This window comes from Seriola lalandi, unplaced genomic scaffold, assembly GCF_002814215.2.
Source record: "Seriola lalandi dorsalis isolate HSWRI2012SDOR001 ecotype SW California unplaced genomic scaffold, Sedor1 jcf7180002054901, whole genome shotgun sequence".
Classification (NCBI taxonomy): Eukaryota; Metazoa; Chordata; class Actinopteri; order Carangiformes; family Carangidae; genus Seriola; species Seriola lalandi.
Genome location: NW_019525453.1, coordinates 2,643,381 through 2,664,992, shown reverse-complemented (window position 1 = coordinate 2,664,992; position 21,612 = coordinate 2,643,381). Strand labels below are relative to the sequence as shown.

The following is a 21,612-nucleotide window of genomic DNA, read 5'->3' as shown; positions in this document are numbered from 1 at the left end:
CACCCACATAGACATGCTCTTTATCAGTCCCTCCGATACACACACAAACACACATATATATACACACACACACACACACACACACACACACACACACACACACACACACAGGCAAATATGCTAAACAGCATGGATTTTTTTCCACAAAACATTGAAAAACACTGACTGAAACCCCATTGAGTGACAGATGGGAGAGACAGGTAGTGTTTGTGTGTGTGTTTGTGTGTGTGTGTACATAGTTTTCCGTGCAATTCAAAGCTTTTCCTCTTTCACTATCTTCAGTCTGTCAATAGTACATGTCATTTTAACTGTCTCTCCAAAAGAAAACTGACATGGAGTGATTGCAGGAGCACTTTCATGTCCCAGAATGCTTTCTTATAATAATGTCTCTCTCTGAATGGAGGCAGTGGTGGTAGTACCTCTTTTTCTAGTCTTGCTTTTATTTTGTCTGCATCTTTTCCAGTTTTGTCTGTGTCACTCTCACACGTCTCTTTTCATCCTGTTTTTTGTTCACCTGTATCCTTGTTTTTCTTTACCTGTTCTGTTTCCAGTAATTCATTAGTTTTTGTGCAGGAGTGAGATATTTCACATCGGTTTCCCTCTTGACAAGTTCAGAGGTCAAATAGATCTTCAATGATCATTCACGCTAAGAGCCAGAGGGCTTCCTCTGTGTGGGTTTCACATGAAAAAATGATCCGTTCCGTCTGTGAAATAGACATAACCTAATGAAGATGGCTGTATTTCCTTGCTGTTAACAAAAAGATTAGAAAAGGGAAATACTTTGAAGTTGACTGTGAGGCAGCATAAGCCTATTATACATGCAGTGTGAAGGTATTTGCTCTCCTTTTGCATTATCATAACTTGCATTTTGGAAATACAACAAATATAACAATATGATAAACATAGAAAAAGAAACTGGATTCAACAAAACAAAGTTAGGATATAAGACAAATGAGAGTATGGTTAAAAAACAAAACAAGGAAAGCAGATTGAAAATATTTAGCTGGCTTTTTTCATTATGAATAATACTGAACTCTGTAGGATTTATGTCATTCACCGCTGGGCACGAGTTGGTAAGAAGAGACACGGCGACATGATGTGCAGCAGTTCCTGTTTTCATCAGCCAGACGATGGCTCATGTTGATCTAGCTCGTTAAATACTCGAGGCCATGTGTGGAGGAGTGTGTGTGAATGACTCAGTTTGGATGTGTGGGAGTGTTTTACGTTCCCTTGATGGTCATTCATGTGGATGTAAACAAACAAACAAGCGCACAAGTTATTTAACTTCCCCTTGAACATAGTGCATCCTGTAGTAACATAAATCATTAATGTGTTTTTACCTGTGTTTGTGTGTGTGTGTGTGTGTGTGTGTATGAGAGAGCGTTCAAAAGCACATAGATGGTTTTTGCATTGTTTTTTTTTAAACCCCACAGTCTGGTTTTGTGTGTGCTGTTCCTGCTTCAAAGATTATTGTTTTGGAGGGAACAAAGTAAGAGAGAGGATCAACGGACGACACACACATCCACTGACACACACCGACCTACACTCGCCCAGGCACTTAAGAAAGAATGTACACATGTTGAGTAGGAGCTGGACTTCCATAACCAGAGGTCTAGCTGTCTGTCCACCTCCACCGAGACACAGTTTGGTCCTCAGCTAATTGTTCCTTTGTGTGTGGAAGGACTGAGTGTTCCCATAAACCTTTCAGCTTTACATGAACAAGCTGTCTGATAGTGTAACAGTAGCCTGCTGTATGTTCTTAACAGTCAGTGCTCATTTGAGACCGTCCCTCGCATAGAGTTGGCTTCACTATGTGCAACTGAAGCCTCTGTCATATCTAATTCTGATAAAAGAGAGTCAAGCTTTTAACTGCACTTAGAGCAGTCTCACTATTTCCTAAATGGAAAAAGGATTGTTCTATTGGTTTTTATGGTGGGTTATGGACGACAGGAGAGGACAGTAAGAAGAAGAGCCAAATAACAAGCCAGTTTAGTCCTATTTGCAGCAGTGTATGTCATGGCAGCAACATCCTGAAATAATAAATTATGTGTGGGGGTGTGGGCGCGTGTGTGTGTGCGTGTGTGTGCGTTTGTGCGTGCGTTCGTGCGTGCGTGTGTGTGTGTGTGCGTGCGCTTGTGTCACACTGTTCCCTATTGCTAATATTAGAGTTGGAGTGACCCAGCAGCCATCTCCTATTCTATTTTTCTCTCCTATGTTTTATCCTTCTCAGATGTGATTTGAGTGGGATAAAACACACACACACACACACACACACACACACACACAATGACACATTCATTTGTCAGCGCAGTCACCATTCCAGCAGCTGATTGAATTAAGTGAAAAATGTTTGGGGAAGATAAGCACACTAATGTCAGTAGATTTTCTGAACCAACACTCCTGTTGAACTAAATAGAAGTCGCTGCATGTTGCATACCAGCTGATAGATGGAGAGCTACAGCACGTGTGTGCAGTAGTTGCATTGTAGCTTGGCCAGCACACGTTAGGATCCTTTTTAGACACGTGTACATGCACGCAGACATACACAGACAGACGCAGACATCCAAACACCTGGGTTGTCCCCAGTCTGTGTTCCAGTCAGATGATGTTTGTATTTAACCGCTCATGGCAGTCACATTTATCTCATTTTGTTTGCCTTAGCAATAGGTTTCTTCATCACCCTCTGCACGCAATGTGTATGTGCACATACTAAATGTATTTGGGTAAACCGTGTGTGTGTGTGTGTGTGTGTGTGTGTGTGTGTGTGTGTGTGTGTGTGTGCGTGTGTGCGTGTGTGTGTGTGTGTCCTTTGGCAGACAGGTATATCTTAGAAAATGAATTAGACCTACATGTGTTTGTCTCGTTGCATAAGATCTGTGTGGTAAACAGGTTGGCTGTTTAATGTCTTGAAATGTTAAGTAAAACTCTGTGACCGATGAAGCCCTCTGTCTTATAACAAATATGCTCTCCCCTCTGCAGGACCCATACATCTTTGAGCCCAACTGTCAGATGAGGGTGGACGAGTACGGCTTTTTCATCACCTGGAAGAGTGAGGGAAAGGTATGACCACCACATCTTCACCTTTTGTCTGTTCTCTTGTCTGCTACAGAGATCATGCAAAGAAAAAACTTGAACAGTATGACCAAGAGACAGAATCTAGAAGTCGAGAGAAAAGAGTTGTATCTCCTGGTGTTTTCAGAAATATCTTTTCTGACATAAAACCATCTTTGGTTCATGGAAATCATCAAAAAAAATTTGAAAAGAATCAATACTGACATGTCACTGAGAAACACAGTGAGCTACTTTCTTGTGTTGTACTACAACATGTAATTTTACTTCAGGAAAAAGTCCTGAACATTCAGAACTTAATGTTGTACTTTGTTAACCTTTATGCAATGAGGGAATTTAAATAAGACTTGTTCCAGTAAACAGTTACAGGTGGTGTTTTCACTACTCAAATAGTCTGGTACTTAAGGCAAACAGCTGATGAAACACAGTTTCATCACCCTGACAGAAGAAATGTGCGGGATACTGAGTGGATAAAATAAATATGTAACATCTGACCATCAAGGCTCCCAAAATAAAAAAGTAATGACAGACCATCTCCCTCACGGCTGATGGTCTCCAGAGCATACAAAAGATGTTTACATTGATTTCCCACTTTTCAGGGAGCCATTGTTTTTTATTAAACTTCTGTCAGTAGTGAAGTTGCTTTTGCAGTTGCTGTGTAACTATTATAAAAAAAAAACCCTACATATTCTATAATGTACTGACATCCTTGTTTTTAAAAAGCCAAGCCTGCAAACAAACTGATATCCAACTATCCTCCTCTCATCTACATGTGTTCAGTCTGTGTAGGGAAACAGGTGGGTGGCTCACTGAGAATCAGACTTGTAAATTGCACCAATAGGTGTCATAACAACTATCCCCAATATACAAAGAGAAAATATTATAGTTATTGAAGACTGGATTATAAGAAAAATGTGGGGATATTACTCATATTTGGGCCATAATGGTCCATGTTAATAACTTGGTGTCGCTGTTACATACCGAGTATTGAAAGTAATTGCAAAAATCAAAAAGAATACATTGTGAGCCGTCTGTGTTGTTTTCTTAATCTTCCCATCCCTCTCTGTCTCCCTCCTCACCTGCTCTCACCCCTCCCTCTGCCTCTTTCTCTGTATCTTTCTGTCCATGTATCTCTCCTGCAGGAAGGCCAGGTGCTCGAGTGTTCGCTCATCAACAGTATTCGTGTTGGTGCTGTCCCAAAGGTGAGACCTCAGGAAAAACAATTTCCTCGCCTCTGCCTCCTCAACATCCACGCTCTGTGCCCACCCCTCCCACTTTTCAATCTCTTTCCCCCATGGCGACAGTGCTGCTAAAATCTAAGGAGACTGCGACGTCAGGCAAGTTACTCACGCTTTAATTAGCAGAGGCTTCAGCAATGTAATCTATCGATCGACTGACTGATCTGGGACTCTCAGCTGAGGTCTCGCTGCCAAGCTTCTCTCTTTCTCCAGATTCACCTGGGGCCCATGGAGAACATAAACATGTAATATTTAACTCATCAATATTGATACAACCCTGGCTGGGTTTAGCAGGTTGTATCTGGAACTTCTTTTTTTTTTTGCAGCCCTGGCTTGCGCCTTTGACCTAGAGAGGAATAATGAAAACCTTCCAGCCCTATTATGATGGGCTGTAAGAGAACCACTGGGTTAAGGAGTTCACTCATACGGGATCAAATACTCACAGATATAAGATGTTCTGCCTCTGTGAGAATTACTTTTCCCAATAGGAAACTGATCTTGAAATAGCCGAATGTGTCTTCAAGCTGCATTATTACTGGCGTTTATTTATCTGATATGGAGCCAGATATATGCACACACACACACACACACACACACACACACACACACACACACACACACACACACTCACACACTGTTTCTCTGTATATTAAATATTGATTATTGCAGTTTAGCTTTGACAGTGACACATTATATCGCAGTATTTGGCATCATGCAGAACAGATGAACTATGAAAGCTGTTACAGGAATACCCATGTGGACGCCTGCCTCTAATTAGGAGGCAAACCTGTCAAGCCACTTAAAGTCAGAGGCCTGACAGAAGACACTGGTGTGTGCTGTGTACATAACCTGGTTGTGTATGTACTGTTGACAGCAGGAGGGGGTCTGTTTGTTTGGTCCTCCGTGTGGACGTGTGCGTATGTACATGTGTGAGGGCACGTTTACAGATACTGCAGCCTGATAGCAGCTCCTCCTGTTTGTTCAAACGCTGTGTGCTGCTCTGTAAGTAGCAGGGCTTCTCCTCCAGAGGTTAACGTGGTTACACAAGCTCTGAGAGCTGTTTCAGATAATCCAATGACTGAGAGAAGATGAATGGCGCTGGATGATTGCTGGCTGGGGTTTTAAAACAGCAGAGCCTGTTGCCTGTTGCTGTTAATTCAATCATATAACAAAAATACATGACTATCTTCATGGTGACGGTGGTGGCAGACTGAAATCTGATTGAAAAGATGAGTGGGAGGAGTCGTGCTGCGTTTTTGATAGTGAGAGAATGTTTCCATGGATTTTCTGTTTCACAGACTCAACAGAAGTTTGCAGTCACTTCAGGCTGAACAATGTTGATAACTGGAGATTATACAGGAAAACAACCAGGGGAACCACAGGTCTTTAAATCTCAGAAATGTCATATCTAATGTCTAATAAAATATAAGTTACTGTCACTAGCATTTGTAATTCAGAGTAACTTTAAATTTAAAACTATATAAATTCATAAAAACATACACCGTTGAAGTATATGATGCAATTTTTCTTATTTGTTGTAATATTGGTGTTTATTAATTAGATGTTATCTATAGAATTGTTTTTGGTGAAAGCTTAGACAGTAAGAAACAAAATGAGGCATGATGTATGTAGTTTCCTACAGTTGAAACTATAAGGTCAGTTTTTATTTTCATATGGTTCCTCTTATCATTAACTGGTCACATCAAGCATGACCCATATGCAAAGTTTTAGTTTTAGTTTTCTGCCTTTATTCTGATGGTAGCAGTGAGAGAGAGACAGGGAAGTCAGGGAGAGAGGGGGGGGTGGCACTTAGCAAATGGCTGTGGGTCAGATTCAAACCTGGGCCCGCTGCAGTTATGACTAAGCCTTAATGGTACACTCTCTATCAGGTAAGCCACCAGGACGCCCCCACATGCAAATTTATTATTAAAGTAATAGCGTCCTGGATGGAGTTAATAGAATGTATCAAACATTTTGGACATCATCATGTAACCAAGACTTTCCTTTTTCTTACAATGCTCGGTTATATATTGTTTCCTGACCTTCATTATCTGTACTCTATCAGAATCCAAATCAGTTTGTTGTTGCCTGTTTGTTGTGTTTCTGTTTTGGTTATTAGATTTGTTTTATGGACCAGGCAGCATTGAAATGGTTTTTCAGTTTTCTAGTCTGAAACCTGTTGCAACAGATTTGTAGTTGCAGTAAAAACAACAGAAACCTACAGTGGCAACCATACCTTGCAGGGCCTTACATTCATTTATTACATAGTTTGAAAAAAGCTTGTCATAGCAACATAAAACCTGACATCTTGTCTTTGGTGTCACTAGGCTGTGATTCCCTGAGGCACGCACACGCAAACCAAAGTACACATGTTTTACCCACAACTGATGAGGTAACCTCCTTTAACGTTACAATATTACGGGAGTTACAGTGTTGCTCACAACTTGACAACAGTGTGGACCTCATTCACAGTCATTTCCACTAACCTCCTCCAACCTGCTCCAGCTAAGTGAAGTCCTGCTTCCCAGCACTGTTGCACACATCCATATCAGGAGTCAGTGGAATCAATGATCTGTCACACTGTTGGGATGAGTTTTGGGAGAGAGATTTCTTTTGATTTATTATTTTAATTTCTTCCTCCGTGATGGATATGCATTATATTGCTCTTTATCCAACGTGGAGCTTCGAGTCTCCCGAGCACGACAAGGTGTATATCATGCTCTCTTAAATTCTTCTCCAGAACAGCAATAAATATTTCAACAGCCTTCTCTCTAAGCTCCTCACCCTTTGTGTTGTTTTCTTGTCACTTGTTTTACTGCAGTAATACCAGAGCAGGAGATTAAGACCTGCCCTCAGAGGCTTTCTCCATTCCCTCTACTAACTGTATTATTTTACACCTGGATAACACACACCTTTGCTTTGCTTTATCTCCTCCACCTGTTTCTGTCCGATGACACTTCTTTGGCTGTTTGACTGCCTACTAAAACTGTCTTCCTTTTTCTCAGGACCCAAAGATCTTGTCATCATTTGAGGCCATTGGAAAGACGGAGGCAGACTTGGAGGGCTGTATCATCTGCATCTGCAGCGGCACAGACCTGGTCAATCTGAACTTCATGTTCATGGTGGCAGAGAGCCCAGACACAGCCAGGGTAAATACATGCACTTACTCTATTTCCACAGCTCAGTGCTTTGGCTCTGCTCTTAGGATGGCTTAGGATGTGAAACGGCAGACAGTACATGTGTTGAGATTGACTTTTGCACTGACATGAAAAATCATCTAATTGAAAGTGAGAGCAGCTTTGTCCAAATATAGAGTTTACACTATCTTCTAAAATACGTTTGTTCTTCTGCTTCACACACACACACACACACACACACAGATAGACCTAAACATATCCACTCTCTGTTTTTTTCATACCCCCTTCAGCGACAAATTGTACTTAGTTGGCTCCCCCCTAACTAAAAACGGCACTTCATTCAAATACGCCACAACATCAGCAGAACTCCTCAAAACCTCAAGATGCAGTTGAGTGGTAGCATTTGACATGTACGTCCTTGATAGTCGGAAAACAAATGTTCTGAAAACAAAACCAGCGCAACCTCTGCTTAGCACCCGGAGCACCCCCTGTAATTCATTCAACATTTCCATAGTATGTACAGAGGCTAAAAGAAAACTCCAACACAGCAAATATTTAATTCAGAGACAAAGCAAACAGGCAGTATGATGGTTCATATGCCAGCTCCTACAAAAGGTAGAACTGACCTTGGTTTATTCTGATAAATAGACACATTTAGAATGAGTCATTTTCCCCGTCTCACCTCATCTCTATCTCATTGGGTCCCTCCTGCACTCCTGCTATTGCTGTTATTTTCTGATCCTCTTTGTCTTGCTCTCCTCTCTCTCTCTCTCTTGCTTTTTTTTCTCTCTTTTTTCCTTCCCACTCATCTAGGAAAAAGCTCTGAGAGAAATCTGACGGGCTGATTGCGTAGAGAAGCACCTTTCTCTTTATTGCTTTCTCTCCTCTTCCTCACTCATCTCTTCCCTTCTGTTTTGGGCTCAAAAAGATGACACCACCTCCTCTCTCTGTCTTTCTCTCTTTCTTTATTTTAATCAGCAGACATTATTATTGCTGACCCCTGCTGGCAAACCTTCAGGCACTGTATACAGCTCACAATGCACAACTGAATGTGTGAATTAAATGTCATTTATTTTGGACCTGAATTGATTTGGATTTCAAGACTGACACCAGCTAGATGAACCAGAAAACAGAATCTTCGATGATGGTATAATGAGATGCTTTACACTCAGAGAATTAAAGCCAGTGTTGGTTAAACTTTAAAAAATAAGGCTGGCGTATTCTATATTTTCCTTATTGTTAACAAATTCAAAGAAATGGTCGAAATCAATAATAGTTGGTTGTTCTGTCAATTCTTTCGGACTTCCCTATCTTGTCTGTGGCACTCTCCAAGCCCATTTGTTCCTATTAAAGACTTAAGTCTTTTAAAATGAGTTACAAATATATAGTTTAATTATATAAAATGATTTCCTAAAACAGCTGGTTACAGTAGTTTTTATAAATCAGTGATCATTAGGGGTGAGCTATTTTTGGCTGCAGATTAATACCCATTAGATATGCTAGAGAGCATTTATGGCAGCAGCATACTGTGTGAGGGATTGACTCAAGTAAGCTACAGCTCCCATGTTCATTGTAATTTGGGAATATGTCACCCAGTGCAATCGTGTGGCTCATTGATGTGTTTTTAATCGTTTTTAAACACAAACAGGTCTAAATATAAGGCTGTAGCTACACAGGCAATACTTGTTAGTAGGATCAATTCAATGTTGGTTTTTTTTTGTTTTTTTTTCATGGCATTTGTAGACAATAACAAAATGTACTGCACAATGTCGCCATCCTTTGACTTTCTGGCAAAGCCTTGGACGGCTGTTTTAAATTACAGGCAGCTTCAAGGGAATGGAAAGTTGTGGAGAAAAAAGTCAGTAAAGGTCAACTACTGTATCTTTTATTTAGTGACAAATCCATTGTGGCCCAAAGGCTTGGCATTAACTGAAAGACACAAAGCCAAGGCAAGAAAAAGCAATGTCACAACTGCGAGTGAAGTTTTTTTCAACCTGAGGGTCGTCTGCCACATAGATACCTCAATCAATCCAGAGTAAATGACATTCAAAGAGTTTTTAATGAAAAAATGAGTAAATTTATGTAAACTTGCACATTTGTTGTTAGTGCAGGAGGATTGTTTAAGAAAAGTACAGAGCTCACTGGATGTGACATGACACAACTAGAATGATTGAAAGTCGCAGCATACTGCAATTCTTAATGAAAATATTTTTCAAGTAATGTATTAGAACAAAAACGTCCCGAGGATTCAAAACCGCAGCCAGTTATAGACCAGTTTGAAATATATTGCACAGATCTGTTATTAAGCGCCACCGTGTTGGTGTTTATGCAGCACCCATGAGAGGGTGTTTTTGTGGTGATAGGTGTTAGAAATGATGTTTGCGCTCCGGAGAGCTCACAGCCACAGGGCTGCAAATGATATTCATGCAACAGCCTTCAGCAGGGAGGCCTGATGGTTTAAAACGCGCACACATGCACACACATACACACACACACACACACACACACACACACACACACACACACATTCAGTTACTCACCTTCATCCTCCACAGTTTAAAACACATTCGTCTGCTATTTCTGTCCCCTTCCCTCTCTCTCTCTCTCTCTCTTTCAGACACACACACACACACACACACACACACACACACACACACACACACACACACACACAGATACAAACACCATGCCACCATCAGCACCTCCCAGCATGCAGGTAGCCCTAAGTAGCAGACCTCAGGAGATGACAGAGTTATTTACATCAGCAGACACACACTCACACAAACACACACGGCTTCACAGACACCACATGCCCAAACAGACTACCCCTGCTGCACCCTGTTATCTTGTTTAATGTTTTTATAATGATGTCAGTAATAATTTGCTGTGCAAGCGGACGAGAGACAGAGCACATAGAGGGAGAGAGACATTCGGAGATGGAAAGCCAGGAGGGTCAAAATTGCTCAGATTATCATCCTCGGTGTTGTTTCTGTCGATGCAGTCAGCATCAGTGTATTCATGTAAAAGTTACAAGGCCTTCTCTGGCTATTTGTTTACTGTCACTGCTTGTAGCCCTGAAAGAGCCCAGTGTGTTTATCTGTGTGTGTGTGTGTGTGTGTGTGTGTGTGTGTGTGTGTGTGTGTGTGTGTGTGTGTGTGTGTGTGTGTGTGTGTGTATTCCTGATTGTCCTGTCCAAACTCTCGCCCATGCATGTGAATTAAGAGGCAGTTCATTCACTTGTGTTTATTTCCCCAAAGACACTCACTTCTAAACACAATACACACTTCTGCATATTCCCTCGGCTGCTGTGTATTTATGGGCCTCTGATGGTCAGTGTGTTTTTGGAGGATAAGAGTGTGTGCATGTGTGTGTGTGTGTTTGTGTGTGTGTGTGTGTCCTGAATACTTGTGCTTGTTTGATTGCAGAAGTGGATCGAGGGTTTGAGGTCAGTGATTCACAACTTTAAAGCCAACAACGTCTGTCCAATGACCTGCCTCAAGAAACAGTGAGTGCATTTTGCTGCACACTTTCCTCGTGTCTCAGTTTTATGTTTTCAATTGTGCTCTAAACAGTTTAAAGTTCACTTTTGTTTTCTCTAAACGTACATGATGTAATTCCGGTGAGAATGAGCCCATGTTCTTCTTTCCTTCAGCTGGATGAGAATGTGCTTCCTGACCAATGTGAATGGGAAGATTCCTGTGAGAGGGTAAGAGTAAATTGATTGGATATTGTATCAACCACTGTACTATGATTCTGCCTGAATCCATTCTATTATGATGACATTCACTCATCTTACTCTTCAGCTGTTCCGCCTTTTTCTCCTCCTTCTCTCTTGTAGCATTACACGGACATTTGCATCAGGGAAGACGGAAAAGGGGATTTTTCAGGCTCTGAAGGATCTGGGCCTTCCTAGTGGAAAGGTCAGACAACACTGACTGTGCACTGTAGTGGTCAAATGGATCTATGCTGATTGTGACTGTTTAACCTGTCAGTAAATAGTTCCTATGTTAACACATGGCAGACTTGTTTATCATCCCCAGAACGATGAGATTGAACCATCAGATTTCACCTACGACATTTTCTACGCGCTCACACAGAAAATCTGCCCTCGCACAGACATAGAGGAACTGTTCAAGAAAATGTGAGTCTCCTTTTTACTCTGCACTAATTTTTGTGGTTGTAATGTTCACTAATTTTGTACCTAAAATAAACAACTTACAGTGGTGCCCTTGCGTTGCACTGTGCCCATGTTACCTGGGGCTTAAATAGAACAACGATATCCACTGTTAAAATGATCCCCCAAGTGTGAGCTACTGCATCTTGTTGGAAATAATCAGGACAAATGTTTCTGCGCCTGCTGCACTAACTATGTCTGGACAGCCTAACCTGCTTCCACAGTTCATTAATTATGTTCAACCTAATGACAACATTTAAAAAAAAAAAAAGTGAAGATTAACATGTTGTTACTAAAAGTGTAACGTTTAAGAATGATCCTCTTTAAAGACTGCTTTCTAATTTTAACTGACTGTGTGAATGACTGTGAGAGTGTCTATTTTAAGAAGCCTAACATTTTGTTTTTTCTTTCTTTTTTTTTTCTAATTAATTCCTTTGCAGCAATGGGAACAAAACTGATTATTTAACTGTAGACCAGTTAGTCAGCTTTCTGAATGAAGTAAGCTCTTTATCATTCATTAACTTCTCTGTGTATTTGGCTTGCCCGTGCCCCTCTCCGCAACTCCCCTGCTTTGCCCCATCCTGCTCTGGGTGAAAGTTGCCCTCCAGCCCGGACTGCACATCAGCTGACCCTCATTAAAACTCCATTAATGAGACAGACAAAATATTTAACTTCCAGTCAGTCTGCAAGGGCAACTTCAACCAGCTGCCCTATTCTGCATGCCCACCCTCATCCCATTCCCTGTATTCTCCCTACCGCGGCTTGCCTCCCTGTGTCTGATTGGTGTTGCCATGGCAACGGGAGGGCAGAGATTTCCATCCTGTTGCTTCCTGCTTGGCTCATCTTGTTTCCTGCTGTCTGTGTCTGCGTTCTGTGGCCGTGCCTTCTGTGGCTGAATACCTGCCTGGTCCCTCTGCTGTGCAGTCAAGTCGCATGTGTGCTGCTTCGTGCCCAGTCCAATGCATCACACTCTGGCCCCTCCCATAGAGCCACAGCTTTGGTTAGATTAATTCCCACCTGGTTTACTGAGTGGGCAGTGGCGTTATAATGATGTTTTGATACTGTTGTTTTGCTAATGTTGAGCTGCCTTGAACCCCTCCGACACGTATGGCTCCCCTACTTTTACGCAAACATTTAATCACTGCACCTTTTAGTGTGGCTCAGTTTCTTGTGAATATTTCACAGTGAAATTGTGTTCATTACATCCTGTTTAGACGTAAGTGCTTTCTATTTAAGACCACAATAAGTAAGCTATAAACAACTATACTGATTAAGAATAACTAGATTAAGAAAATTCATATTAGTCCAAACAAGGAAATTACAGATTTGGAAATGAGCGCTGTTAGTACTTTGTCTCAAGTTGCATTCAACTGACCCCTGTCCTCTGTGTCAGTGCAAGATGGGTCTTTTTTGTAGATCCAGTTTGTGTTTGGAAATAACTGTGTTTTTTGTGGATGATTGTGCGTGCGTGTGCGTGTGCATGTGTTGCTCTACAGAACCAGCGTGACCCAAGGTTAAATGAGATTCTCTTCCCATTCTACGACCCTAAGAGAGCCATGCAGATCATCGAGAAATACGAGCGAGATGAAGGGCTGAAGAAGAAAGGTAAAAGAGATGCATGGAGGGAAGGAGGAGACAGAAAGATATTTTAGGCTGTGCTGCCATCTAGCTGTGTAACTTTGAAGCTGCAGTATGTCACATCAGATCATTGGCATCGTTCTCTGCTGAAATAGGTGGTTACAATTATTTTCATGCTCTTCCTTATTGTTCCTATTATCATGAATTGACAAAGACACAGTTACTGGTTGTGCTTTGTACTTTCGACCCAAAACAGCACCCACACAGCAATGAGATCTGATATCCTATGGCCTGAAACTTCTATATACTGCAGTATAGACTAATTATTACTTCATCATATAATCATTTTATCATCTTTATAATTAGCATGAGCTGCCCACCAAAAAGTCTGGTCAAATAATCAAAAAAAAAAACTAACTTGTCTCCTTTTACCTAGGTCAAATGTCCAGTGATGGGTTCTGCCGGTACCTGATGTCAGATGAAAATGCTCCAGTTTTCTTAGACCGGCTGGAGCTGTACCAGGAAATGGACCAGCCACTAGCCCACTACTTCATCAGCTCTTCCCACAACACTTATCTGACAGGCCGACAGTTTGGAGGGAAGTCCTCAGTAGAAATGTACCGCCAAGTTCTACTGTCTGGATGCAGGTACACAACTGTGTCATGCTCTCTGAAGATGGTTGAATACACATGTGAAGGTGTAGACACCTGCACAACCCACTGTATTTATGTAAACAGTATGTGGATAAGATCAAGCTGCTCTTAATTATCCATCTACATTATGTCCATCCTCTCAGATGTGTGGAGCTGGACTGCTGGGACGGGAAAGGAGAGGACCAGGAGCCCATCATCACTCATGGCAAGGCCATGTGCACAGACATCCTGTTTAAGGTGAACGAACACACACGCACACACACGCACACACACGCACACACACGCACACACACGCACAGTCTGTTTCTAGGAGCCTCACTGTTCCTTCATAATGTGTGCCTGCCCCTTAGTGTTGAGAGCGTGATACTTCATCTATCATGACTTCATGCCTCTTCATTCTATTATTTTGTTCTTCTCTCAAATTCTTCTTCTCTTCTGCTCCTCTTCCACCAGGATGTTATCCAAGCCATCAAGGAGACGGCGTTCGTCACTTCAGACTACCCTGTTATTTTGTCCTTCGAAAATCATTGCAGGTAGATGTGCAATCAGCAATAACCAAAGTGTGTTAATACATAATGATTTAGCTTTTGTGATTATTTGCAGTAATGCTTTATAGGTATACAGCACATTGACACAATTCAGTGTGTGTGTGTGTTTGTGTGCGTGTGTGCGTGTGCGTGTGTGTGTGTGTCACCAGTAAACCACAGCAGTACAAGATGGCCAAATATTGTGAGGAGATCTTTGGCGACCTCCTCCTCAAACAGCCTCTGGAGAACTATCCGGTGAATACTTCTCTTTTGATCCACAGTGATTTTATTACGACAGGATGATGGTGGTCCATATTTAAGTGTATGACTGTGTTCTCTTTGCCAGATTGAAGCAGCGCGCCCCTTACCCTCTCCAAATGACCTCAAACGTAAAATCCTCATCAAAAACAAACGTTTGAAACCTGAAGTGGAACAGAGTACGTACACAGCTCATCCTACTGATGTGTCACATATCTAGGTCATTATCACTTTGTTTCACCCTTATCTCGTGTTGTAACATGAGTGTCTTTGTATGTAATACAGAGCAGCTAGAGGCCTTTAAGAAACACATGGAGGCAGGAGAGACCAACACCTCTGCCATCATCATGGGAGAGGAGAATGAAGAAGACACAGAGAACGGTCAGTCTGTTTGTGTGGATGTATGTGAAATGGTCAATTGTAAGACAAACTGAGTGCATCAGGAGCCACAGGTTATAGTTGCATGGGTACAATGGAGGAGACGTTTCAGGCTGACAGATATGCAACATGATGCCATATTAAAAACCTTTTAGAAAATCGTGTTTCTTAGGAAAATGATTGGAAAACACTCATTTTAATGGCTTTTAATTAGATTTTATAAAGATCAGTGTTACAGAATAAACAAAAGATTTTGAAAAAGTGGTATCAAATGCATACTGTAAAGTAAGATTGCTTAGTCACAGCTGAATGTATCAAATAATGAAAATATGTGCTCCAGTATTCATTTCTTTGTGTGTTTAGGAGAAAAAGAGGCAGAGGATAAGGATTTGAATTCAGAGGCCCCCAGTCTGTCAGAGGCAACCAGTGAGAAAGACGCTAACAGTGTTTCCCAGAGTAACACTGTCAGCATGAGCAAAGAAGAAGAGCGCAGCAACAGTATCAAGAAGGTGGGTTGGCACACTGATGACTGACTGGCATCTGAAAATACCAAACTTAACTATCTGATACCACTATGGATATAGTGTCTTAGACTTGCATTAGATCACTGGGCAATGCGATTTAGAAATGGCTACAGCACTATAAATGTTGTTGAAGTCAATGGGAAAGTAGAAGAGTAGCATCTCTACCTGCAGTTATCTGGCCTCCCATGCTGAAGTACCCACTGCAACAAAAAAGACAATGAAACCAAAATCGAGAAGTCACTGAAAACCTCACAAGAACCCTTCCCAAAATTAAATCCCTTACATACAACATCATACAAGCTGTAAGGATGTCTCTGATTGGAGATAGATCAGCCTATACATATAAAGTCAGAAATGTCATTATGAATTGATGATACATCAACTGGGAATGAAGCACAGAAATGATATTGAGAGCGAACGTTTGGTTGGATGCGTTTTTATTTTGCTGTGTTTCCAGGTGCCTGATGATGAAGTGACAGAGATTTCTGAAGCGACAGATGCCACAGATATCTCTGAAGCATCTGACCAAGACAATAACAAGAAGGCAAGCACCCATCAGCCCCCACTCTGTCTTTCACTCACTCCATCACACAATCTAATACTTAAAAAGAACTAACGTCATGTCTGGGTTGAGACATAAGGATTTGTGTATGTGCCCCTGTGCAGGGTGGGGATGTGGCAGAAGACTCTGAAGAGGCCCTGATAGCTCAGTACACCTATGTAGGAGCCACCACCAACATCCACCCGTATCTCTCAGCCATGGTCAACTACGCACAGCCTGTCAAGTTCCAGAGCTTTGATGTGGCAGAGGGTGAGCTTTGACTTCCTCCTTGTTTGTTTTGCAACTTTTTAATTTGCCTCTCTTCAATGATTATGTAAGCATATTGTTCATGAATACATAATATGAATGAATACAATCATTTAGGACTGAGAACACTGTCATTTTATTCTGAATATTTGTATAGTTTTATTCTGTTCTGCACTGGATAAAAGCAAAATTCTTTGTCTTTGCAGGTTTTTATTTGTTGCATGAACACTCTACAATCAAAATGTTAATGCCAAACAAATCCAGTTCAATTCAGTGCTGTTCATGATTTTTCTCTGTCTCCCAGAAAGGAACATCCACCATAACATGTCATCCTTTAACGAGTCTGTCGGCCTGGGTTATCTGAAGACTAATGCCATAGAGTTTGTCAAGTATCCTTTGAACTGTTGCACTGCTTTTCTCTGATACATAGAATTTTTCTAAAAGGGACTTAAAAGCTAGAAAAATATATGGTATAGTGGTCACACTGTTGTAGTATGTGTTACATTACCTCTGTGCTTCAGAAAATCTTTTGATGATAATGAAAAATCCAAGGTGACTTGAATTGAAGGCGTCCATGCAGCTTTCTGCTACTATACTAAAAACTGAACAAAATGTTTTAATTTGGATGTTTCGTTATGATCACCACTACTGAGATTTCCACTGTTATTCACTGAGCACATTTAAATTTTCCACACCTGAACACACCTATGCAGCTCTCTCATGAAATCTGAGTTTGAACTTAATAAGGTCACTGAAATGAGAGCTGAGTGGCAGGTCAGAGCTGATGTTTTTCAGCCATATTTATTTCCACTCAGCTGCTGGAAAAGAACTGGAGGTCTCTAGAGGCCAATGTGCCTTTAGACTTGGCCTGACACTCATACACACATACACTTGCCTCCCTCCCTCCCTCTCCAATGGGACTGCTTGACCCAAGCTGTTCACACTAAAAATAGTCCTGCAGTCTGTCAGATGCACGCACACACTCCAATCCATACACACATGTGCTGTAACACACATGGTCTCCCTCTTTCTTTTTTTTTAAATTTCCTGAGCGTCAGCGCAGCTACAACAAGCGTCAGATGAGCCGTATCTACCCCAAAGGGGGGCGGGTGGAGTCCAGTAATTACATGCCTCAGATCTTCTGGAACGCAGGCTGCCAGATGGTCTCACTCAACTTCCAGACCCCAGGTACCACAACATGCAACATGGGACCTCTGACCTCACACACTCATGCACATAGAAGCACATCACATACAGTAATACAAACACATACAAATGCAAGCAGTCAGTCAACCTTTTCATCTAAGAAAGCGTAGCATTCAGTGAACTTCTGACCTCACATATTCACACATCATAAGCTTCTTATAGTATGCATGTGTAATCTGGATGAACATGGACACACTAATCAAAAACCCTCACTACCCAACCACCTTGCAAATGTACACATCCAAATATAAAACAGCAAGAACATTTTGATTTTATGAAGATCCAGTTCATTTCACCTAAATTATAAAAAAAAAAAAAAAAAAGCATTTTCCCTTTTTCTGATATGTGTCTGAAGCTTCTGCCACCACTCCAATGCATGAGGGTGAATGAAAAAAAAATTGCATATGAAATACTCAACAGCATCATATTAATCCAGAGACAATGTCCCAGCTAGCCTAGATAATCCACAGATTTCTGGGGGTCTTTTATTTAGTTAAAAAGAAGTGTTTATTTGAGTGTGTATGTAGTTGGGGTGCAGAATTTTGTTTTGGGGAAAGGGGTATTTCTCCCACAGTGTTGCTTCACAAAAACTATGTCCACTACATACAGAATCATTGTCTTACATAAGCATACACACTCCTTGCCTGTGGAGACATAACACAATAACTTCTTAGTCTCTGCGAGTAGTTTGCATGTCATTTTGCAGCATCAGGTTATGCATGCATGAGCATACACACATACACACTCATCTCCTACTCCACTCACCCACTGTTTTTCACTTAGTCTCTCTGAAAAACATGCGCAAACACACGCACGCACGCACGCACACACACGTGTACTTCATAAACTGTCACAGCCACATACACACCTATACAGTGATGCCTGTTGTAAAACAGCTGTTGCCCCATGGCCAGAGGCGAGAGGGTTCAGACCATATGGCTTGCTGGGAGCATAGCATGTGCAAAGTTGGAGGCGGGGGGCCCACGCAAGAGGTGGAGCTTCAGTGATGGAGAGATGAATGGTTAGAGGGAAGAAAAACAGATGTTAAAGGAAACATAAAATCCTCCATTTCTTTCAGCAAAATGTGCCACAGAAACGGATGCAAATGAAGTGAATTGTTAATTGTTTTGTTGAAGACTTGATGTTTTTTGTGATGTAATTTGAGAACCTGATATCTGTTATTATTCTCTCTCTCTTTCTCCCTCTCTCTCTCTCCCTCTCTCTCTCAGACCTGGCCATGCAATTGAATCAGGGAAAGTATGAGTACAACGGTTCCTGCGGGTGAGAAAAGCTGCTCACTCCTGTCCTGAGCTCATTCCCATCCATCCCATCCCTCCTTTCTCCGCCCCTCTCTGAAACTCATCAATTAAAGCTTGTCACATCTCATTAGTGGTTGCCAGCGGCGACCGTAGCTGCTGTCTACCCCGAGAGCCAGTGAGTGCTTTGGAGAAGCAAGCTCCTCTTCACTTGCCTCTGAGGCTCTCCGCAGTCATCTATCTCTTCCTCTCTCTATCGTCGTCTTTGTCCCTTGACTCTAATACTGTCCCTGAGGGCAGAGATTTAACTGCTAATGCTGGAAATCTCATATGTGGGGAGATCAGGGCTTTTGCAGACACCCATCATTACTAATGCCACTCTGTGTGTTAACCAGGGGCCCATCAAACTCCCACACACAAAGCCTTAGTGCCTCCTTATTCCCGATAGATCATTAGAGAGCATCACAGACCATATGTTACATCAGAACATCAGTGTTCTCTTGATCTTAACGGTAGATTGATTCTGCTGTGTGCGCATTTCCCTTCATTCATCTCCTATTGCGTGTGCGTTAGGTACCTGCTGAAGCCCGACTTCATGCGACGGTCAGACAGGATGTTTGACCCTTTCTCAGAGACACCAGTGGATGGTGTCATTGCTGCAACCTGCAGCGTACAGGTGAGGACATCTGACACTTCAGACAACAAGAAAAACGAAAAAAAAAAAAAGAAAAAGTTAAATACTAAAAAGAAAAAAGAAGATTACAGTATTTTAACATAAAACTTCTCCATAAAGGTAGATATACTGTCATATTTAGGCATAGTTTGAAGGCTTGGTTATCTCACAACATGGTGCACTATTCCAGGGAGCCAGCTAGTTATCTTTTCTTGCTGTTTCCTCTTCCTTTTACTTTTATATTTACTGTCAACAAAGTTCTTGTCTTATTAAACACTGAAGTAATTATTACATTATACTTCAATTTTGGTTACTCCAAAGATGCAGATGGTGTTGACTACAACTCATACCTACTGCATCAAGAATATGATCCAATGTCAGTGAATAATTATTTTTGAAATATTATTCCTGTAAAATCCTATCATTCAAAAATATAAATACTGATGCATTTCTGTTTACTTCAGGTGTTCTCTGGACAGTTCCTGTCAGATAAGAAAATTGGCACATACGTTGAAGTCGACATGTACGGGCTGCCGACGGACACCATCCGGAAGGAGTTTCGGACACGTATGGTGATGAACAACGGGCTGAACCCCGCCTACAACGAGGAGCCTTTCGTCTTCAGAAAGGTAGCGAGAAGGGCAGGAGAGGGGTTGGGTGAGCCGGGTGAGGGGCTAAGAGTGAAGATAATGGATACAGTGAGTTAAAACAAATGTGCTGCACATTTTCAAATGCTGTCTGCACTGTGATGAGAGCTGTAATATTTGAACAGTAGGAGGAAAGGAATGCAGGCCAGCCATTGATTTAGTTTGGAAAAAAAGGTCTCAGTGATGATGGAAAAGAGAGGGTAGAAAAAGACAAATAATGTGGCAGAACTAAACAAGAGTAAAGATTGGTAGTTAAAAATCTAGAAATGTCTATTCAACAAAGGAACAAAGTGAGGGAGTGATTTGGGATACTCAAAGTGTTGCAAGTGTCACAAACCAAAAGAGTGAGAGAGTAGGAAGAAAGAGGCATCTAGGTTTACTTGTGTTTTAGCTCACAGAGGAAGAAAGGACAGCACGAAGAAAGGAACAACAGAAACAAACAGAAAAACAAACAATTAGAGGTGGAGGAACAGAAAGAAAGGGAGAGAGATGGGAGATGAAGAGAGCAAAAGACAAAAAAGTGTGTGCGTGCGTGTGTGTGCGCGTTGTGTGCACACAATAGTGCTGCTCTCAGCAGAATGAGGAGTCTCTCAGCCATGACTGTGACTCCAGCTTTCTAACACACACCATCAATCACAGCCTGCCGCAGTGCTGCTCTGCTCGCGCACACACACACACACACACACACACACACTAACACACACACACACACACAAACTTACACAGTGCTATCGAAGAGGGGCATCACAAGCAGAGCTGCTGGCAAGACTCCTTCCTCACATCTACACACACACAGACACAAACACCCTGAAATGCTGCCAACCTTTTGCATGCATGCATACATAGTGCTGTCAAGATGAGTCAGAGCAAGCAACACACACTAGCAGCACTCACACACAGTACATGGGCAAGGCCAAGTTTGCGCAGGTAAACACACAAGCAGTGCTTCCACCCATTCATCTCATGTGAGTATTCTTCGGCCTTATCTCTTACCTTCCCCTTCGTCTGCGTATTAATCATCCTCCTCTCGCCGTTCGCTTATCTCCACACACAAGGCCAGTTAAGACTCTCGCTCCCTCTCTTTTTTTTTTTTTTTTCCAAGGGTGTGCACACATAAGTTCATCCACAGACACAAGTTACATACACACATACATATATACAAGATATCCTCCGTTCCCTGGGTATGTACTAGCGATGGAAAATGGTCTTTTCAGTCCTAGATATGGTGTGTGTTTCTCCGCTATCATGCCTGTTCCCTGTATCTGTACTGTGACCATCCTCTGACAGTGTTCCCTGCAGATACAGCCTTGACCTTCGCCTTTAATGATGCTCTTTCACTTTAGCTTAAAAGAGACAATTTTACTGCAATGGCAGTATTTGTCACTTACCTATTTTCACACCAGAATGAGTTCCACAGGGACCGACTCATAACTATGACTTTTATTTTAAGTCACACTTTTTTTTCCTTTTTTGCCCCCCCCCCCCC

At 41.8% G+C, this 21,612-nt stretch overlaps 1 protein-coding gene across 3 annotated transcripts in view; it reads left to right on the top strand.

Annotated features, from left to right (window-relative positions):
* plcb4b (phospholipase C, beta 4b) overlaps window positions 1-21,612 on the top strand; it is a 63,629-nt gene that overhangs the window by 34,142 nt on the left and 7,875 nt on the right. For all 3 annotated transcript variants that reach the window (XM_087169616.1, XM_023430188.2, XM_023430187.2), the window contains exons 5-27: window positions 2,980-3,060; window positions 4,212-4,271; window positions 7,313-7,456; window positions 10,870-10,949; window positions 11,097-11,150; window positions 11,283-11,364; window positions 11,485-11,585; window positions 12,059-12,116; window positions 13,115-13,223; window positions 13,633-13,843; window positions 13,993-14,086; window positions 14,303-14,382; window positions 14,547-14,631; window positions 14,723-14,813; window positions 14,920-15,015; window positions 15,376-15,521; window positions 15,994-16,080; window positions 16,203-16,347; window positions 16,649-16,733; window positions 17,408-17,532; window positions 18,780-18,831; window positions 19,380-19,482; window positions 19,944-20,108. In XM_087169616.1, coding sequence (XP_087025742.1) covers window positions 2,980-3,060; window positions 4,212-4,271; window positions 7,313-7,456; window positions 10,870-10,949; window positions 11,097-11,150; window positions 11,283-11,364; window positions 11,485-11,585; window positions 12,059-12,116; window positions 13,115-13,223; window positions 13,633-13,843; window positions 13,993-14,086; window positions 14,303-14,382; window positions 14,547-14,631; window positions 14,723-14,813; window positions 14,920-15,015; window positions 15,376-15,521; window positions 15,994-16,080; window positions 16,203-16,347; window positions 16,649-16,733; window positions 17,408-17,532; window positions 18,780-18,831; window positions 19,380-19,482; window positions 19,944-20,108 — 2,334 coding nt within the window. The remainder of the gene's footprint in view (window positions 1-2,979; window positions 3,061-4,211; window positions 4,272-7,312; window positions 7,457-10,869; window positions 10,950-11,096; window positions 11,151-11,282; window positions 11,365-11,484; window positions 11,586-12,058; window positions 12,117-13,114; window positions 13,224-13,632; window positions 13,844-13,992; window positions 14,087-14,302; window positions 14,383-14,546; window positions 14,632-14,722; window positions 14,814-14,919; window positions 15,016-15,375; window positions 15,522-15,993; window positions 16,081-16,202; window positions 16,348-16,648; window positions 16,734-17,407; window positions 17,533-18,779; window positions 18,832-19,379; window positions 19,483-19,943; window positions 20,109-21,612) is intronic.